Raw genomic sequence first — 15,236 nt, 5'->3', positions numbered from 1 at the left:
AGTATCTATTAGTACTCTGGGCTATTTCACTTCAAATTTTCTTGTACTTTCCCAGATATAATATTCTAATATGAAAAATGTTCTGCCTGAAAGTTGGAATGATTTGATTATGTAGAAAGAAAGATGTTTTGAATAACTGCACAAAACCGATTAACGACAAAATGACTTCACCTTAGCTTTAAGTTTTAATACAAGGAATGATGTTGGCCTAAGAAAGCAGCTTATTTAAATGTTTAGAAATTTCCTTCATTTTAAGCCCATAAATGAACGGATTTAGCAAAGGCTGATAGAGCATTATTTGTAATGTCATTATTATGCGTGTGGTTTTTGGAAAATCTGATTTCACACGAGCTATGCTTACATCATACACAAAAAAAGCTGAATAACTGATTAAAACTAAAAGATGGGGTAAACAAGTCTCTGCAGCTTTCTTCCTAATTTCTTTACAACTTCGATGAGAAACTATAAATAGTTTTGTGTATGTGAAAACTATAAAGAGCATAGGAAGTATTGAGAGATCTACCAAAGCAACCACACCAAAGATAGTAATTAATCTTGATCTTTCACACTGAAGAGTGTAAACTGCATTATTACAAAATATTCCTTTTATATTAGAGTCGCACAGTTTAGCTCCAGCACTTGCTATTGCTAGGACAGCAACATGACAAGCAGGTACAAGCCAAGCCACGACCAGGAAAATACCCACAGTAGTTTTTCTCATGAGAGTTTGATATTCCAGAGGTTTACATATAGCCACATATCTGTCATAGGCCATAGCAGCCAACAGAAGGAATTCTGAACAAGCTAGAGTATAAAACGTAAAAAACTGAAAGAGACAGGCTGAATATGTTGTGACTTGTTTTTCAGATAAAAAGTCAATCAGCAGTTTTGGGTAAATAGTTGTGCTGTAAAGAACAGAGTTAAGTAGCAAAGCTGCAATGAAAATGTACATAGGCTCATGGAGGTTTTTATGAATCCAAATGAGATACAGAATAGTAGAATTAGTGCAGATTATTAGAATAAATAATGTAAACATGATGAAAAAGAAAACATATCTGTACTTGTTCATTTCTGTGTACCAGTCTAGAGTTAGATATGTAACATTTAATTCTTCATCCATGAAGACAAAACATAAAAAACAACTTGCGAAACCAGTAAAAATCCAAAGCAAAAACAAACAAACAAAAAATAAATTCAAAACTATACCAGTATTCAACTCTTACTGTGTCTCGTGTTCATAAAAAATATCTGAAATCTGTCTCTGAGCACCTTCATCATCCAAACACACACAGTGTATCATGCAAGTCTGTATAAGGTTTTTATCAGGTTAACTCATCCTCAAGAGAGAAGGTCTGAAATATGATTGTTCAGTCTCTTGTAATTTAGGCTTTAGGAGTGTACAGTTAACCTCTCCTTTCCGTTCAGTGTGAACTGAATTGTTTGTCATATCATATGTTTAATTTCAACAGTGAAATTTCAGTAGTTTAGGAAGAATATATTTTTTGAGGATTTTTTTTTAGTTTTATAATATGATGTATTCATCCAACACATGCTTCCTGCCTTGTAATAGGGCCAAGGAAATCAGTTTCCTTTTTAAAAAAAATAATTTCCTTTATATTACGGACTTACAAAAATATATTTTTATTATAAAGGTAAAGTGCAGGACAAGCTTGAATTGGGCTATTCATAGAATTACAGTGGCTTGCAAAAGTATTCGGCCCCCTTGAACTTTTCCACATTTTGTCACATTACAGCCACAAACATGAATCAATTTTATTGGAATTCCACGTGAAAGACCAAAACAAAGTGGTGCACGCGTGAGAAGTGGAACGAAAATCATACATGATTCCAAACTTTTCTTACAAATAAATAACTGTAAAGTGGGGTGTGTGTAATTATTCAGCCCCCTGAGTCAATACTTTGTTGAACCACCTTTTGCTGCAATTACAGCTGTCAGTCTTTTAGGGTATGTCTCTACCAGCTTTGCACATCTACAGACTGAAATCCTTGCCCATTCTTCTTTGCAAAACAGCTCCAGCTCACTCAGATTAGATGGACAGCATTTGTGAACAGCAGTTTTCTGATCTTGCCACAGATTCTTGATTGGATTTAGATCTGGACTTTGACTGTGCCATTCTAACACATGGATATGTTTTGTTTTAAACCATTCCATTGTTGCCCTGGCTTTATGTTTAGGGTCGTTGTCCTGCTGGAAGGTGAACCTCTGCCCCACTCTCAAGTCTTTTTCTTCCAAGATTGCCCTGTATTTGGCTCCATCCATCTTCCCATCAACTCTGACCAGCTTCCCTGTCCCTGTTGAAGAGAAACACCCCCAGAGCATGATGCTGCCACCACCATATTTGACAGTGGGGATCGTGTGTTCAGAGTGATGTGCAGTGTTAGTTTTCCGCCACACATAGCGTTTTGCATTTTGGCCAAAAAGTTCCATTTTGGTCTCATCTGTCCAGAGCACCTTCTTCCACATGTTTGCTATGTCCCCCACATGGCTTGTGGCAAACTGCAAATGGGACTTCTTATGGTTTTCTGTTAACAATGGCTTTCTTCTTGCCACTCTTCCATAAAGGCCAACTTTGTGCAGTGCACGACTAATAGTTGTCCTATGGACAAATTCCCCCACCTGAGCTGTAGATCTCTGCAGCTCGTCCAGAGTCACCATGGGCCTCTTGGCTGCATTTCTGATCAGCGCTCTCCTTGTTCGGCCTGTGAGTTTAGGTGGACAGCCTTGTCTTGGTAGGTTTACAGTTGTGCCATACTCCTTCCATTTCTGAATGATCACTTGAACATTGCTCTGTGGGATGTTCAAGGCTTGGGAAATCTTTTTGTAGCCTAAGCCTGCTTTAAATTTCTTAATAACTTTATCCCTGACCTGTCTGGTGTGTTCTTTGGACTTGATGGTGTTGTTGCTCCCAATATTCTCTTTGACAACCTCTGAGGCCGTCACAGAGCAGCTGTATTTGTACTGACATTAGTGCACTAAGTGCATAAGTGCACTCTATTTAGTCATTAGGGATCAGGCAATGTCTATGGGCAACTGACTGCACTCAGACCAAAGGGGGCTGAATAATTACGCACACCCCACTTTGCAGTTATTTATTTGTAAAAAAATGTTTGGAATCATGTATGATTTTCGTTCAACTTCTCACGTGTACACCACTTTGTTTTGGTCTTTCACGTGGAATTCCAATAAAACTGATTCATTTTTGTGGCTGTAATGTGACAAAATGTGGGAAAGTTCAAGGGGGCCGTATACTTTTGCAAGCCACTGTATTCAAAATATATACCAGCGTGTTGTGAAAGAAGATGTACTTACTGTCACACGGTGGCCCGGAGGCCAACATGAGGGAAAGGACCCAAAAGCAGGCTCAGGAAACTCCGCCAACTGAAAGCACCTATTTATTCAGTGAGATGTAGAACACGGACGCCAAACACCTCTTAACTCAATATGACTTTACACTACTATTTACAAGACTATATACAGCAATAAAGAATATTCTGTGTGGCAGTGGAGTGGCATGGAACAGGCACAAGGAAACTTGTCAGGGAGACACTGATTTATTCATTTTTATTTTATTTTTTTAATTCACTTATTCATTTTGATTTTCAGGATGTCTTTGAATTCAGCCCTCTATAGGTTGATAATTGCACATTACTCCATATCAGTTCAGATATTGTTCATCGCCTAAGATCTTCACATTAGATTGCCTTCCCCCAAGTTGGCTTAAAAATACTTTTGATACTATTGGTCCTTTTATCCAGAGATTATTTAACACTTCCCTTGCTACAGGCTGTGTCCCATCACATCTTAAAAAGGCTTAAATCCAGCCTCTTCTTAAAGAACAAAATCCGGACCCAACTGTTCTGCTTAATTACAGGCCAAATTTAAAGCTTCCCTGTCTTACAAAAGTTCTGGAGAAAGTGGTCTATTTACAGTTGCACGCCAGCCTTGATCTTAACAAGATCTCTGAAAATTTGTAAGCTGGTTTTAAATCACTACACAGCACTGAGACTGCACTTTTAAGGTTTTAATGATATTTTCTTAAATATTCTCTTAAATTCTGGCAACCCTTCTGCTCTCTTGTTGTCGGACCTAACAGCAGCCTTTGACATGATCGACCATGATATCCAACTATCACGACTGGAATCATATTGTGATGTGTTGGGGGAGCAGCAATTCTCTCCCATCATGCCTTGGGACATGTGCTGCTGTTTAGATGTTCTTGTTTTATTGTTTATGGTTACGTTACTTTTAACTGTTATCTTGAATGTTGTGTTTATACTGCGGTTCAAAGTCACTGACAGTTATTGTTTTATAGAATGAGTGCAGTACCATAAGTGAGTTCTGTTATGCTGTTATTGACGCTTGAAGCACAGCGTAGCTCCAGCAAGGGTTTATTAAAGAGCTCCCCCTACCAGCTTAGGGTTGAACAGCAAGCTCCAACTTTCTGTTGAGCTTTTTTGCTAAGATTCCTCTGCATACCACTTTGGTGTCTGAAGTGGGATTCCAAGAGCATGGTCACTATTTTGAAAGAGGAGGAGGAGCTGAGGAAGACTCGGGAGCTTATCACCTGCCTGGAAGTGGTGAATGGAGCATGACTGAAGAAGCGAGGAGACCCCCAGGCAGCAGCAAATCAGCCAGGGGAAGATCTGCTGGTCTTACCAGATTTTTATCATCTTCAATGGCCTGTACCAACACAGAGCAGAGCAGCTATCTGAACACTACCCCAATAGAGGTCAATTAACTTGTTAATAATTTTACCTCCTCACTACGTATGACTCTGGATACTGTAGCTCCTGTGAAAACTAAGGTCTCAAATCAGAAGTACCTGACTCCGTGGTATAATTCTCAAACAAGTAGCCTAAAGCAGATGACTCGTAAGCTGGAGTGGAAATGGCGTGTCACAAATTTAGAGGATCATCATTTAGCCTGGAGAAATAGTTTGCTTATTTATAAGAAAGCCCTCCGCAAAGCCAGAACATCTTACTATTCGTCACTGATTGAAGAAAATAAGAACAACCCCAGGTTTCTCTTCAGCACTGTAGCCAGTGTTGAGAAATCAGTTTTACCCCGGTTCTTTTCATTCCTCGAGCGTCCAGAGATAGCACCGGACTCAGTAGTCATTTTCACAAAATCTTTATTCATCTTCATTTAAGCATGCACTTCTAGAAGGGAAGACGAGGCCGGTGTCCCTCTCCAAATCTTCACCCCTTTGTCTGTGAAACACAGTTTTATAGAAGTGACCCCATCATAAACCCCCCACGGTGTGCTGCAAACTCTGTCTGTGTCTATGTGCACGAGCACATGAATGCCTACATGTGCGCGTTCCCTCGTGTCTATGTGAGTGCTCGTGTGTAACTGTGTACGCATACCTGTGTGTATGTGTGAGTGCACATGAGTGAGTGTGCGTGTGGATGTGTGTGCGTGACCGTTAAAACACTGTGGGTGTAGGTGACTCCCTAGAGGTCTTAAAACCCCTCTCACTTCCAGACCACAGTTACAAATGTTGAGACCCCCACCCTAAAACTTCCTCTGGGGAATTTCCACTCAGTGGGGGAGGTCTACAATCTACTCCTACAATCAGCCTTTATTATAGTGAGGGCAGTGTCAGTGTCTCTACAACAGTTCTACATTATATTTTAACACATTTCTAAACTCTAAATCAGCTAAATATTCTACACCAGGCTGACAAAAAGTCATAGCTCTTTTGAGCCAACCATCCCTTTAATGCTAACTAGTAATGACTTCATGAACTTCTTCACAAATAAAATTCTTATCATTAGAGAAAAAATTACCAATAATCATCCCACAGAAGTAATATCGTCTACAGCTACTCTTAGTACCATTGATGTTAAGTTAGACTCTTTTTCTCCAATTGATCTTTCTGAGTTAACTTCAATAATTACTTCCTCCAAACCATCAACGTGTCTTTTAGACCCCATTCCTACAAAGCTGCTCAAAGAAGTCCTGCCATTAATTAATTCTTCGATCTTAAATATGATCAACCTATCTCTAATAATCACAGGCCTTCAAGGTGGCTGTAGTTAAACCTTTACTCAAAAAGCCATCTCTAGACCCAGCAGTCTTAGCTAATTATAGGGCAATTTCCAACCTTCCTTTCATATCAACAATCCTTGAAAGAGTAGTTGTCACACAGCTAACAGATTATCTGCAGAGGAATGGCTTATTTGAAGAGTTTCAGTCAGGTTTCAGAGCTCATCACAGCACAGAAACAGCTTTAGTGAAGGTTACAAATGATCTTCTTATGGCCTCTGACAGTGGACTCATCTCTGTGCTTGTCCTGCTAGACCTTAGTGCAGCATTCGAAACTGTCGACCATAATATCCTATTAGAGCGATTAGAATATGCTGTAGGTATTACAGATACTGCACTGCAGTGGTTTGTATCATATCTATCAAATAGACTCCAATTTGTACATGTAAATGGAGAGTCCTCTTCACACACTAAGGTCAATTACGGTGTTCCACAGGGTTTGGTGCTAGGACCAAATCTGTTTACATTATACATGCTTCCCTTAGGCAGCATCATTAGTAGAAATAGCATAAATTTTCACTGCTATGCAGATGACACGCAGCTGTATCTGTCCATGAAGCCAGATAACACACACCAATTAGTTAAACTGCAGGAATGTCTTAAATACATAAAGACCTGGATGGCCGCTAACTTTCTGCTCCTTAATTCAGATAAAACTGAGGTTATTGTACTCGGCCCTGAAAATCTTAGAAATATGGTATCTAACCAGATTTTTACTCTGGATGGCATTACCTTGGCCTCCAGTAATGCTGTGAGGAACCTTGGAGTCATTTTTGACCAGGACTTGTCCTTCAACGCACATATTAAACAAATATGTAAGACTGCTTTCTTCCATTTGCGCAACATCTCTAAAGTTAGAAATATCCTGTCTCAGAGTGACACTGAAAAACTAGTTCATGCATTTATTACTTGCAGGCTCGCTGAAAAGCCTTCAGTTAATCCAAAATGCTGCTGCAAGAGTACTGACAGGGACTAGAAAGAGAGAGCATATTTCTCCTGTTTTGGCTTCCCTTCATTTGCTTCCTGTTAAATCCAGAATTGAATTCAAAATCCTGCTCCTCACATACAAGATCTTAAATAATCAGGCCCCATCTTACCTTAATGACATTGTAGTACCATATCACCCTGTTAGAGCAATTTGCTCTCGCACTGCAGGCCTACTTGAGTATTTAAAAGTAGAATGGGAGGGAGAGCCTTCAGTTTTCACGTTCCTGTTAAAAGGGAGTTTTTCCTTCCCAATGTCAGTGCTTGCTCATAGGGGGTCATATGATTGTTGGGTTTTTCTCTGTACCTATGAAGCGCCTTGAAGCGACTTTTGTTGTGATTTGGGGCTATATAAATTGAATTGAATGGAGCCTCACATCCCCGCCCACTGGGAAGCTGTCAGAGCCACCAAGGCATGCTGCAGGCTCCAAGACCACGAGCGACCAGCCAGCCTCCACTCATGGTGATGCCTGAGAGTGGCACACCCTCATTGCTGGCATCTGAGGGGGACAACGCCAACTGCCTCCTGGACCAAGTGCAGCCGGCGCTGACATCAGGGGCTTCTGTCTTGGGGAGCATGAAGCTGTCACACTATAATGGGGAGGCACCTCCAGAGACCTACCTCCTCCAGGTACAGCTGGCTGCTCAGCTAAACGGATGGTCAATATAGGAGACAGCTGTCCAAGTGGCTCTCCCCTTGGAAGTCAGGGCCCTGCAGATCCTCACAGATCTTCTGCCAGAAGAGCGTTTCAGTTGGCCTGCCGTCGCCAGAGCAATGCAGAGCAGGTTCGGCCTTCGTACCAATGCAGATGATGCCCGAGATAAACTTGCCAGCCACCCACTGAGACAAGAGGAGAGTTTGGGTGCTTATGCTGCAGACCTTCGTCTTTACGCACAAAGAGGGTACCCTGCTTTTGATGCTGCAGCACAGGAAGAGCTTGCTCGCCAGGCTTTTGTTCGGGGTCTCCAGCCAAAACGACTACAAGAGCACATCCGTCTGCATGCACCAGAAACCCTTGCAGCAGCTCTAACTCAGGCAGAAATAGTGGAGCATGTGCTCAGCTCAGGTGCATGCAGCCGTGGCACAAGTCACCGAGTGGGTCAAATGGACTACGAAGGGAGTGATCAGGAGGAGAAGGCCCTCCAAACCACCATCACACCACCCTGGTGATCTCGGCGAGGGAATAGACGAGCAGGTGGCCAATACAGGGACAACTGCCATCGATGCGGAGAACCAGGCCACATTGCACGCTAATGTCCAGCACCGAGCCCACGAAGCCTGGCACCCTAGCTGCCGTTAAACTAAGGTGGGGTGGCACAACGGAGGAACTGCCCCCCACCACCAATCTGTCCTCCGAATGACACTGGCGGGTTGGCCGGCTGGGCCAGACACGGGGACTGTATCTGGACTGTGACCTTGCCGGCACCACCTGTAGAGCCCTGATAGATACTGGATCCACTTTCCTTGGTATGGGCCAGAGCCCTCCCTGGTACTGACGGCCCAAGACCACAGGGTTGGCAGCCTACTCAGCTCCACATCACCACAGTCATGGGGGAGCGCGCCAGAGTTAAGGGAGAAAGATCCCTTCTGGTGACTGTTGCTAACTGCACTGTGGACCACAGGTTCTGGCTAGCCAGCATCCAGGACCAATGCAACATTGGTCTGGACCTGCTGGCCAAATGGGAGGCCACAGTGGATGTGTCCAGAGCAATCTTTTACCTGGGCATGGAGGCTGTGAAGCTCCACACCACCAAGGAAGTCCTGCTGCTGCCTCCACTTTTTTAGCCAGCATCAGGAAGCCTGAGGGCCTGTCGCTGCTGGCGGTGGAAGGGGCTTCCCCTTCACCAGCAGTACAGAAACTGTCCACAGAGACCAAGCAAGCTGTCGAGAACCTATACCAGAGGAGCTGCGAGGGTCTCCAGGCTGAACACTAACGGCAGCTGCGGAAGTTACTCAACTTGTTTGAGGACATCTTTGCAGCCAAGGATGAGGACTGCAAGCTAACACGCCTGGTACAACACGACATGGACACTGGGGATGCACGCCCCATCCGCCTCCGCCTCCGCCTCCGCCCTCGTCGCCTTCCCCTTGCCAAGCGTGCCGCAGCAGAGCAGAAGATCAGGGAAATGGCAGAGGTGGGCATCATTGAACCCTTGAACAGCCCCTGGGCAACCCCCACCATACTGGTTTGGAAAAAGGATGGTACCTGGCAGTATTGACGATGCCTTCGACAACATTGCTGGGTCCTGCTGGTTCAGTTCCCCTGATTTGTGCAGTGACTACTGGCAGGTGGAGCTGACACCAGAGGCCCGTCTAAAGACTGCTTTCTCCATTGGACAGGGACTGTGGCAGTTTAAGGTGATGCACTTTGGCCTCTGCAATGCCCCAGCCACATTTGAGCCCCTAATGGAGAGGGTTCTGGCTGACATTCCCCGCGACCGATGTGTGGTCGACCTGGATGACCTCCATGTCCATGCGACAGACTTCGAGAAAGCCTTGGCTAACCTTACTTTCGATTTCCATGCTATCTGCCAGGCTGGCCTTTGTCTCCACCCCAAAAAGTGTCACCTCTTCCGAAAGGAGACTTTCTTGGGTCACATTGTCAGCGGCGCAGGGTTTTCCACTGACCCTGCGAAGGTGGCTGCTGTGAAGGACTGGCCCATTCCCGGCAACACTGCCGAGTTGCGGAGCTTCTTTGGCCTGGCATCATACTACCGGCGTTTCGTCAAGGACTTCCACCATCGCAAGCACCCTTCACTGGTTCACACAGAAGGGCCAGGAGTTCCACTGGAGGGAGGACTGCGCGTTTGATCGGCTCTGATCTGCACTGTTTGAGGCGCCGGTGCTAGCCTACCCAGACCTGCAACTTCCTTTTGTCGTGGACACCGATGCCAGCACCACGGGTGTGGGGGCTGTACTGACACAGGAAGGCCCTGTGTAGTAGGAAATGACCCGCCTGGAGGGGGAGCGGGTCATCTCCTACTACAGCCGCTCCCTCAGCAGACCGGAGAGGAACTATTGTGTCACCCATCGAGAGCTGCTGGCCATCATCCTGGGTCTCCATTTCAGACCCTACCTCTACGGGAAGAAGTTCCTCCTGTGCACATACCACACGTCCCTTACTTGGCTGCTCAGCTTTAAAGAACCAGAGGGACAGCTTGCCCGGTGGTTGGAGACATTGCAAGATTACCACTTTGGAGTTCGTCACCGGCGGGACGTCTCCACACCAATGCAGATGCCCTTTCCCGACGCCCTTGTGAGGAAGAACAGTGCAGGTACTGCCAATGCCCGGAGGACCAGGAGGGCATGACTTCACTGATCGCGTCACCACAGGGCGGCCATGAGAATGACTCTGTTCCGGGTGGGCACTGTAGCAGTCTTCAGGTCTAGTTTGCCGCAGGGGATACCGAGGGTCTGGAGGCCATGGATCCCCAACAGCTGCAACACGACCAGAACCAAGACCCTGCCCTTTCCCAGGTTCAGTGTTGAATTGGAGCAGGTCAGAGACCATCATTGCCAGAAGTATCTGCACTGGACCTCGAGACCAAGACTCTCTACTCCCATTGGGCCAACCTCACCAGCCGGAACGGCCTCCTCTATCGCTGCTGGCAGGCTCCCGGGAGTCACCGTGAGGTCTTCCAGCTCTTGGTACCTCAACAGTTGCGGTCCAAGTTCCTCCAGCTGGTCCATGGTGCGGCGAGGGCAGGACACTTTGGAGTTACCAAGACTCTGCAGTGACTTCGGTCTAGGTTCTACTGGCCTGGGTGTCGCCAGGACGAAGAGCTCCATGTCCATCGGTGCGATGCCTGCATGGCTCAGAAAGGACCTTTCCAACGCTCTCATGCCCCCTTGCAGCAGTATAAGGTGGGGCCTCCCATGGAGCGGGTTGGGGTGGACATCCTGGGAACGTTCCCCACCACTGACCAGGGGAACCGCTATGTTCTGGTCGCCAATGGACTACTTCACCAAGTGGCCTGAGGCCTATGCAGTCCCCAACCAGAGTGCTGTTACCACCGCTGAGCGTCTGGTCAACGAGATGTTCTGCCGGTTCGGGGTACCAGAGGAACTGCACAGCGACCAGGGCCGTAATTTTGAGGCTGTGGTGTTCAAGGAGGTCTGTCAGTGGATGGGTATCAGGAAGACCCGGACGACGCCAATGCACCCCCAAAGCGATGGGTTGGTGGAACGCTTCAACCACACCTTGGCCACCCAGCTTGCTATCCTGACCTCCCACCAGCAGCGCGACTGGGATCAACACCTTTCCCTGGTCCTAATGGCCTACCTTTCAGCAGTCCAGGAATCTACTAAGTGCACTCCAGTGGCCTTGATGTTTGGGCACGAGCTTCGTACCCCAGTGGACTTGGTGTTTATGATACCCGCTGCAAGAGGGAAGGACTGTCGCCAGGTCAGCATGTGTGGGTCTACAGCCCGGAGAGGAAGAAAGGGCTTTCCCCCAAACTGATGAGCCAGTGGGTTGGACCCTGCACTGTTCTTGAGAGGCTGTCCAACATGGTCTACAGGGGGAGCAGCAGTTCTCTCCCATCATGCCTTGGGACATGTGTTGCTGTTTAGATGTTCTTGTTTTATTGTTTATGGTTACGTTACTTTTAACTGTTATCTTGAATGTTGTGTTTATACTGCGGTTCAAAGTCACTGACAGTTATTGTTTTATAGAATGAGTGCAGTACCATAAGTGAGTTCTGTTATGCTGTTATTGACCCTTGAAGCACAGCGTAGCTCCAGCAAGGGTTTATTAAAGAGCTCCCCCTACCAGCTTAGGGTTGAACAGCAAGCTCCAACTTTCTGTTGAGCTTCTTTGCTAAGATTCCTCTGCATGCCACAATATGCTTTTTTTTTGACGGTATAACATTTCATTTCATTGTTTTGCAGATGACTTGCAGATGTATCTGCCACTCAAAGCTGTAAAAACTCTCTTCACCTGTTATTGCATTGCTTTGAAGACGTTTATTTTAATTAAATGAAAACAAAAGACAAATTTTCATTTTTGGCAAATCTGTTTGTAAAGGCAAGGCAAGTTTATTTGTATAGCACAATTCAACAACAAGGTGATTCAAAGTGCTTTACAGAGACATTAGAAACAAGAACAAATAAAAAGCATGATTTAAAATTGATTAAAACAAGCAAATAAACTAACTAACTAATTAACAAACAAACAAACAAACAACAGTATATAAAATCAAAACAGATAAAATCAGAACAGTAGATAAAATCAGTAGTTAAATGTAAGTTTTGAAATTTAAGCTTAAAGTGTGGATTTGGTGCTTTATTCAAATGCAGCTGAGAACAGGTGAGTCTTCAACCTGGATTTAAATAAACTGAGTGTTTCAGCTGATCTGAGGCTTTCTGGGAGTTTGTTCCAGATATAAGGAGCATAAAAGCTGAATGCAGCTTCTCCGTGTCTGGTTCTGACTCTGGGAACTGATAAAAGACCGGATCCAGATGACCTGAGGGATCTGGATGGTTCATACTGGGTCAGGAGGTCATTGATGTATTTTGGTCCTAAACCATTCAGAGCTTTGTAGGCCAGCATCAGAACTTTAAAGTCTATCCTCTGACGGACAGGCAGCCAGTGTAAGGACCTCAGAGCTGGACTGATGTGGTCCACTTTTTTGGTCTTAGTGAGGACTCGAGCAGCAGAGTTCTGAATGAGCTGTAGTTGTCTGACTGATTTTTTAGGTAGACCTGTAAAGATGCTGTTACAGTAATCAAGCCTACTAAAGATGAATGCATGGACTAGTTTTTCCAGGTCCTGTTGAGACATCAGATCTTTTATCCTTGATATATTCTTGAGGTGATAGTAAGCTGACTTTGTTATTGTCTTAATGTGTTTTTCTAAGTTTAAGTCTGCATCCATCACTACACCCAAATTTCTCGCCTGGTTTGTGGTTTTTAGATGTATAGATTGAAGTTCTCTGGTGACCTGTAATCGTTTTTCTTTGGCGCCAAAGACTATTACCTCAGTTTTGTTTTTGTTTAGCTGGAGAAAATTGTGGCACAACCAGTCATTGATTTCCTCAATGCATTTACCAAGAGCCTGTACAGGGCCTCGGTCTCCTGGTGACATTGTGATATATATTTGTGTGTCATCTGCATAGCTGTGATAGTTTATTTTGTTGTTGTTTATAATCTGTGCCAGTGGGAGCATGTAGATGTTAAACAGAAGGGGTCCCAAGATGGAACCTTGGGGAACTCCACATGTGATACTTGTCTGCTCAGATGTGAAGTTACCTATTGATACAAAGTATTTCCTGTTTTCTACGTATGTTTTGAACCAGTTTAGTACAGTTCCTGAAAGACCTGTCCAGTTCTCCAGTCGTTTGAGTAATATGTTGTGGTCAACTGTATCAAATGCTGCACTGAGATCCAGTAAAACTAGGACTGACATTTTTCCACTGTCTGTATTCAGACATATGTCATTTAACACTTTGGTCAGAGCGGTTTCAGTGCTGTGGTTCTGTCTAAAACCTGACTGGAAGGCATCGTAGCAATTATTCTGTTTTAAGAAGTAACTGAGCTGTTGAGAAACTGCTTTTTCAATGATCTTACTTAAAAACGGGAGATTTGAGATCGGCCTGTAGTTGTTCATTTGTGTCTTGTCAAGATTGTCCTTTTTCAGTATAGGTTTGATTACAGCAGTTTTTAGTGATTCTGGAAACACACCTGATAATAAAGAAAAGTTGACGATCTGTAACAGGTCTGACTCTAAAGTCTTTGAGACCTTTTTGAAAAAACTTGTTGGCAGGACATCTAAACAGCAGGAGGAGGAGTTCAGTTGACCTAAGATGTCCTCCAGGTCTTTGCTGTTAATAGGTTGAAACTGTTTCATGGTGTTTAAACAGTTTTTTGGTGGACACAGTACATATCCTGGATCTGCTGTTGATGTACCAATTGCTTGTCTAATTTTTTGGATTTTTTCAGTGAAGAATTTGGCAAAGTCATTGCAGGCCATGGTCGAATGAAGTTCAGCTGCCACTGACACAGGGGGTTTGTTAGCCTGTCAACTGTAGAAAATAAGACCCGAGCATTATGGCTGTTTTTAGTGATGATGTCAGAGAAGTAGGACCTCCTTGCACTCCTCAGTTGTAAATTATAATTGTGAAGTTTCTCTTTATAGATGTCATAATGAACCTGGAGGTTTGTTTTTCTCCATCTGCGCTCAGCTTTCCTACACTCTCTTTTTTCATTTTTCACCAGTGTGGAGTTTCTCCATGGAGACTTTTTCCTTCCAGAGATAACCTTCACCTCAATGGGAGCAATAGTGTCCATTACATTTAACATGTTAGCATTGAAGCTATTGACGAGCTCACTGACTGACCCTCTGGACAGGTCAGGTGTTAATGGGAAGACCTGGTTAAAAATTGCACTACTGTGTTCAGTTATACACCGTTTTGTGATCACTGTTGTTGATATATTTGTGTGGGCTGAGATTTTACTTTCAAAGAAAACACAGTAATGATCAGACAGGCCCACATCAGACACAGTAACCTTTGAAATGCTCAGGCCTTTGGAGATCAGTAGGTCAAGAGTGTGTCCTCTATTATGTGTGGCCTCTGTTACATGCTGAGTCAGCCCAAAGTTGCCCAGAGTGTTACTCAGGTCTTTAGTCCCTTTGTCCTGAGGGTTGTCCACATGAATGTTAAAATCCCCAGCAATAATTACACAGTCAAAATCAACACAGATCACAGACAGCAGTTCACTGAGGTCATTAAAAAAGTCTGTGCAGTATTTGGGAGGCCTGTAAACATTAAGAAACACAACTTTGGATGGGGCCTTCAGCTGTAAAGCCACATATTCAAAAGACTGAAAACTTCCAGGAGATAGCTGCTTACATTGAAATGATTCATTAAATAAGACAGCAACCCCTCCTCCTCTCCTGCTCGCCCTGACCTCACTGATATAACTGTAGTTAGGAGGGGTCGTCTCGATGAGAACAGCTCCACTGTTACTTTGGTCCAACCAAGTTTCAGTTAAAAACATAAAATCAAGGCTGTGCTCAGTGATTAAATCATTAATTAAAAATGTTTTCCCAGCTAGAGATCTAATGTTTAATAAAGCCAACTTAAGTGTTTTAGAGGTATTACTTGTCCCCTCGTGTTTGGGAGCAGTCTGTGGCACACAAGGTATGTTTACTATGTTTAAAGATCTTTTAGAGTGCAGCTC

At 44.3% G+C, this 15,236-nt stretch overlaps 1 protein-coding gene across 1 annotated transcript; it reads right to left on the bottom strand.

Annotated features, from left to right (window-relative positions):
- Positions 1-208: 208 nt before the first annotated feature.
- Positions 209-1,414, bottom strand: LOC113007438 (olfactory receptor 2AT4-like). The gene has a single exon (XM_026144006.2). It carries the CDS (start codon positions 1,118-1,120, stop codon positions 209-211), a length of 912 nt encoding a protein of 303 aa, XP_025999791.1. The 5' UTR covers positions 1,121-1,414.
- Positions 1,415-15,236: the final 13,822 nt, after the last annotated feature.

The sequence above is a fragment of the Astatotilapia calliptera genome, chromosome 16 (assembly GCF_964374335.1).
Source record: "Astatotilapia calliptera chromosome 16, fAstCal68.1, whole genome shotgun sequence".
Classification (NCBI taxonomy): Eukaryota; Metazoa; Chordata; class Actinopteri; order Cichliformes; family Cichlidae; genus Astatotilapia; species Astatotilapia calliptera.
Note: the sequence above shows the minus strand (reverse complement) of the source record. Positions and strands in the feature narration are given on the sequence as shown.

What these genes read in the sequence shown, in the direction of transcription:
- LOC113007438 (XM_026144006.2), bottom strand. Translation starts at nt 1,120, where the DNA reads ATGGATGAAGAATTAAATGTTACATATCTAACTCTAGACTGGTACACA.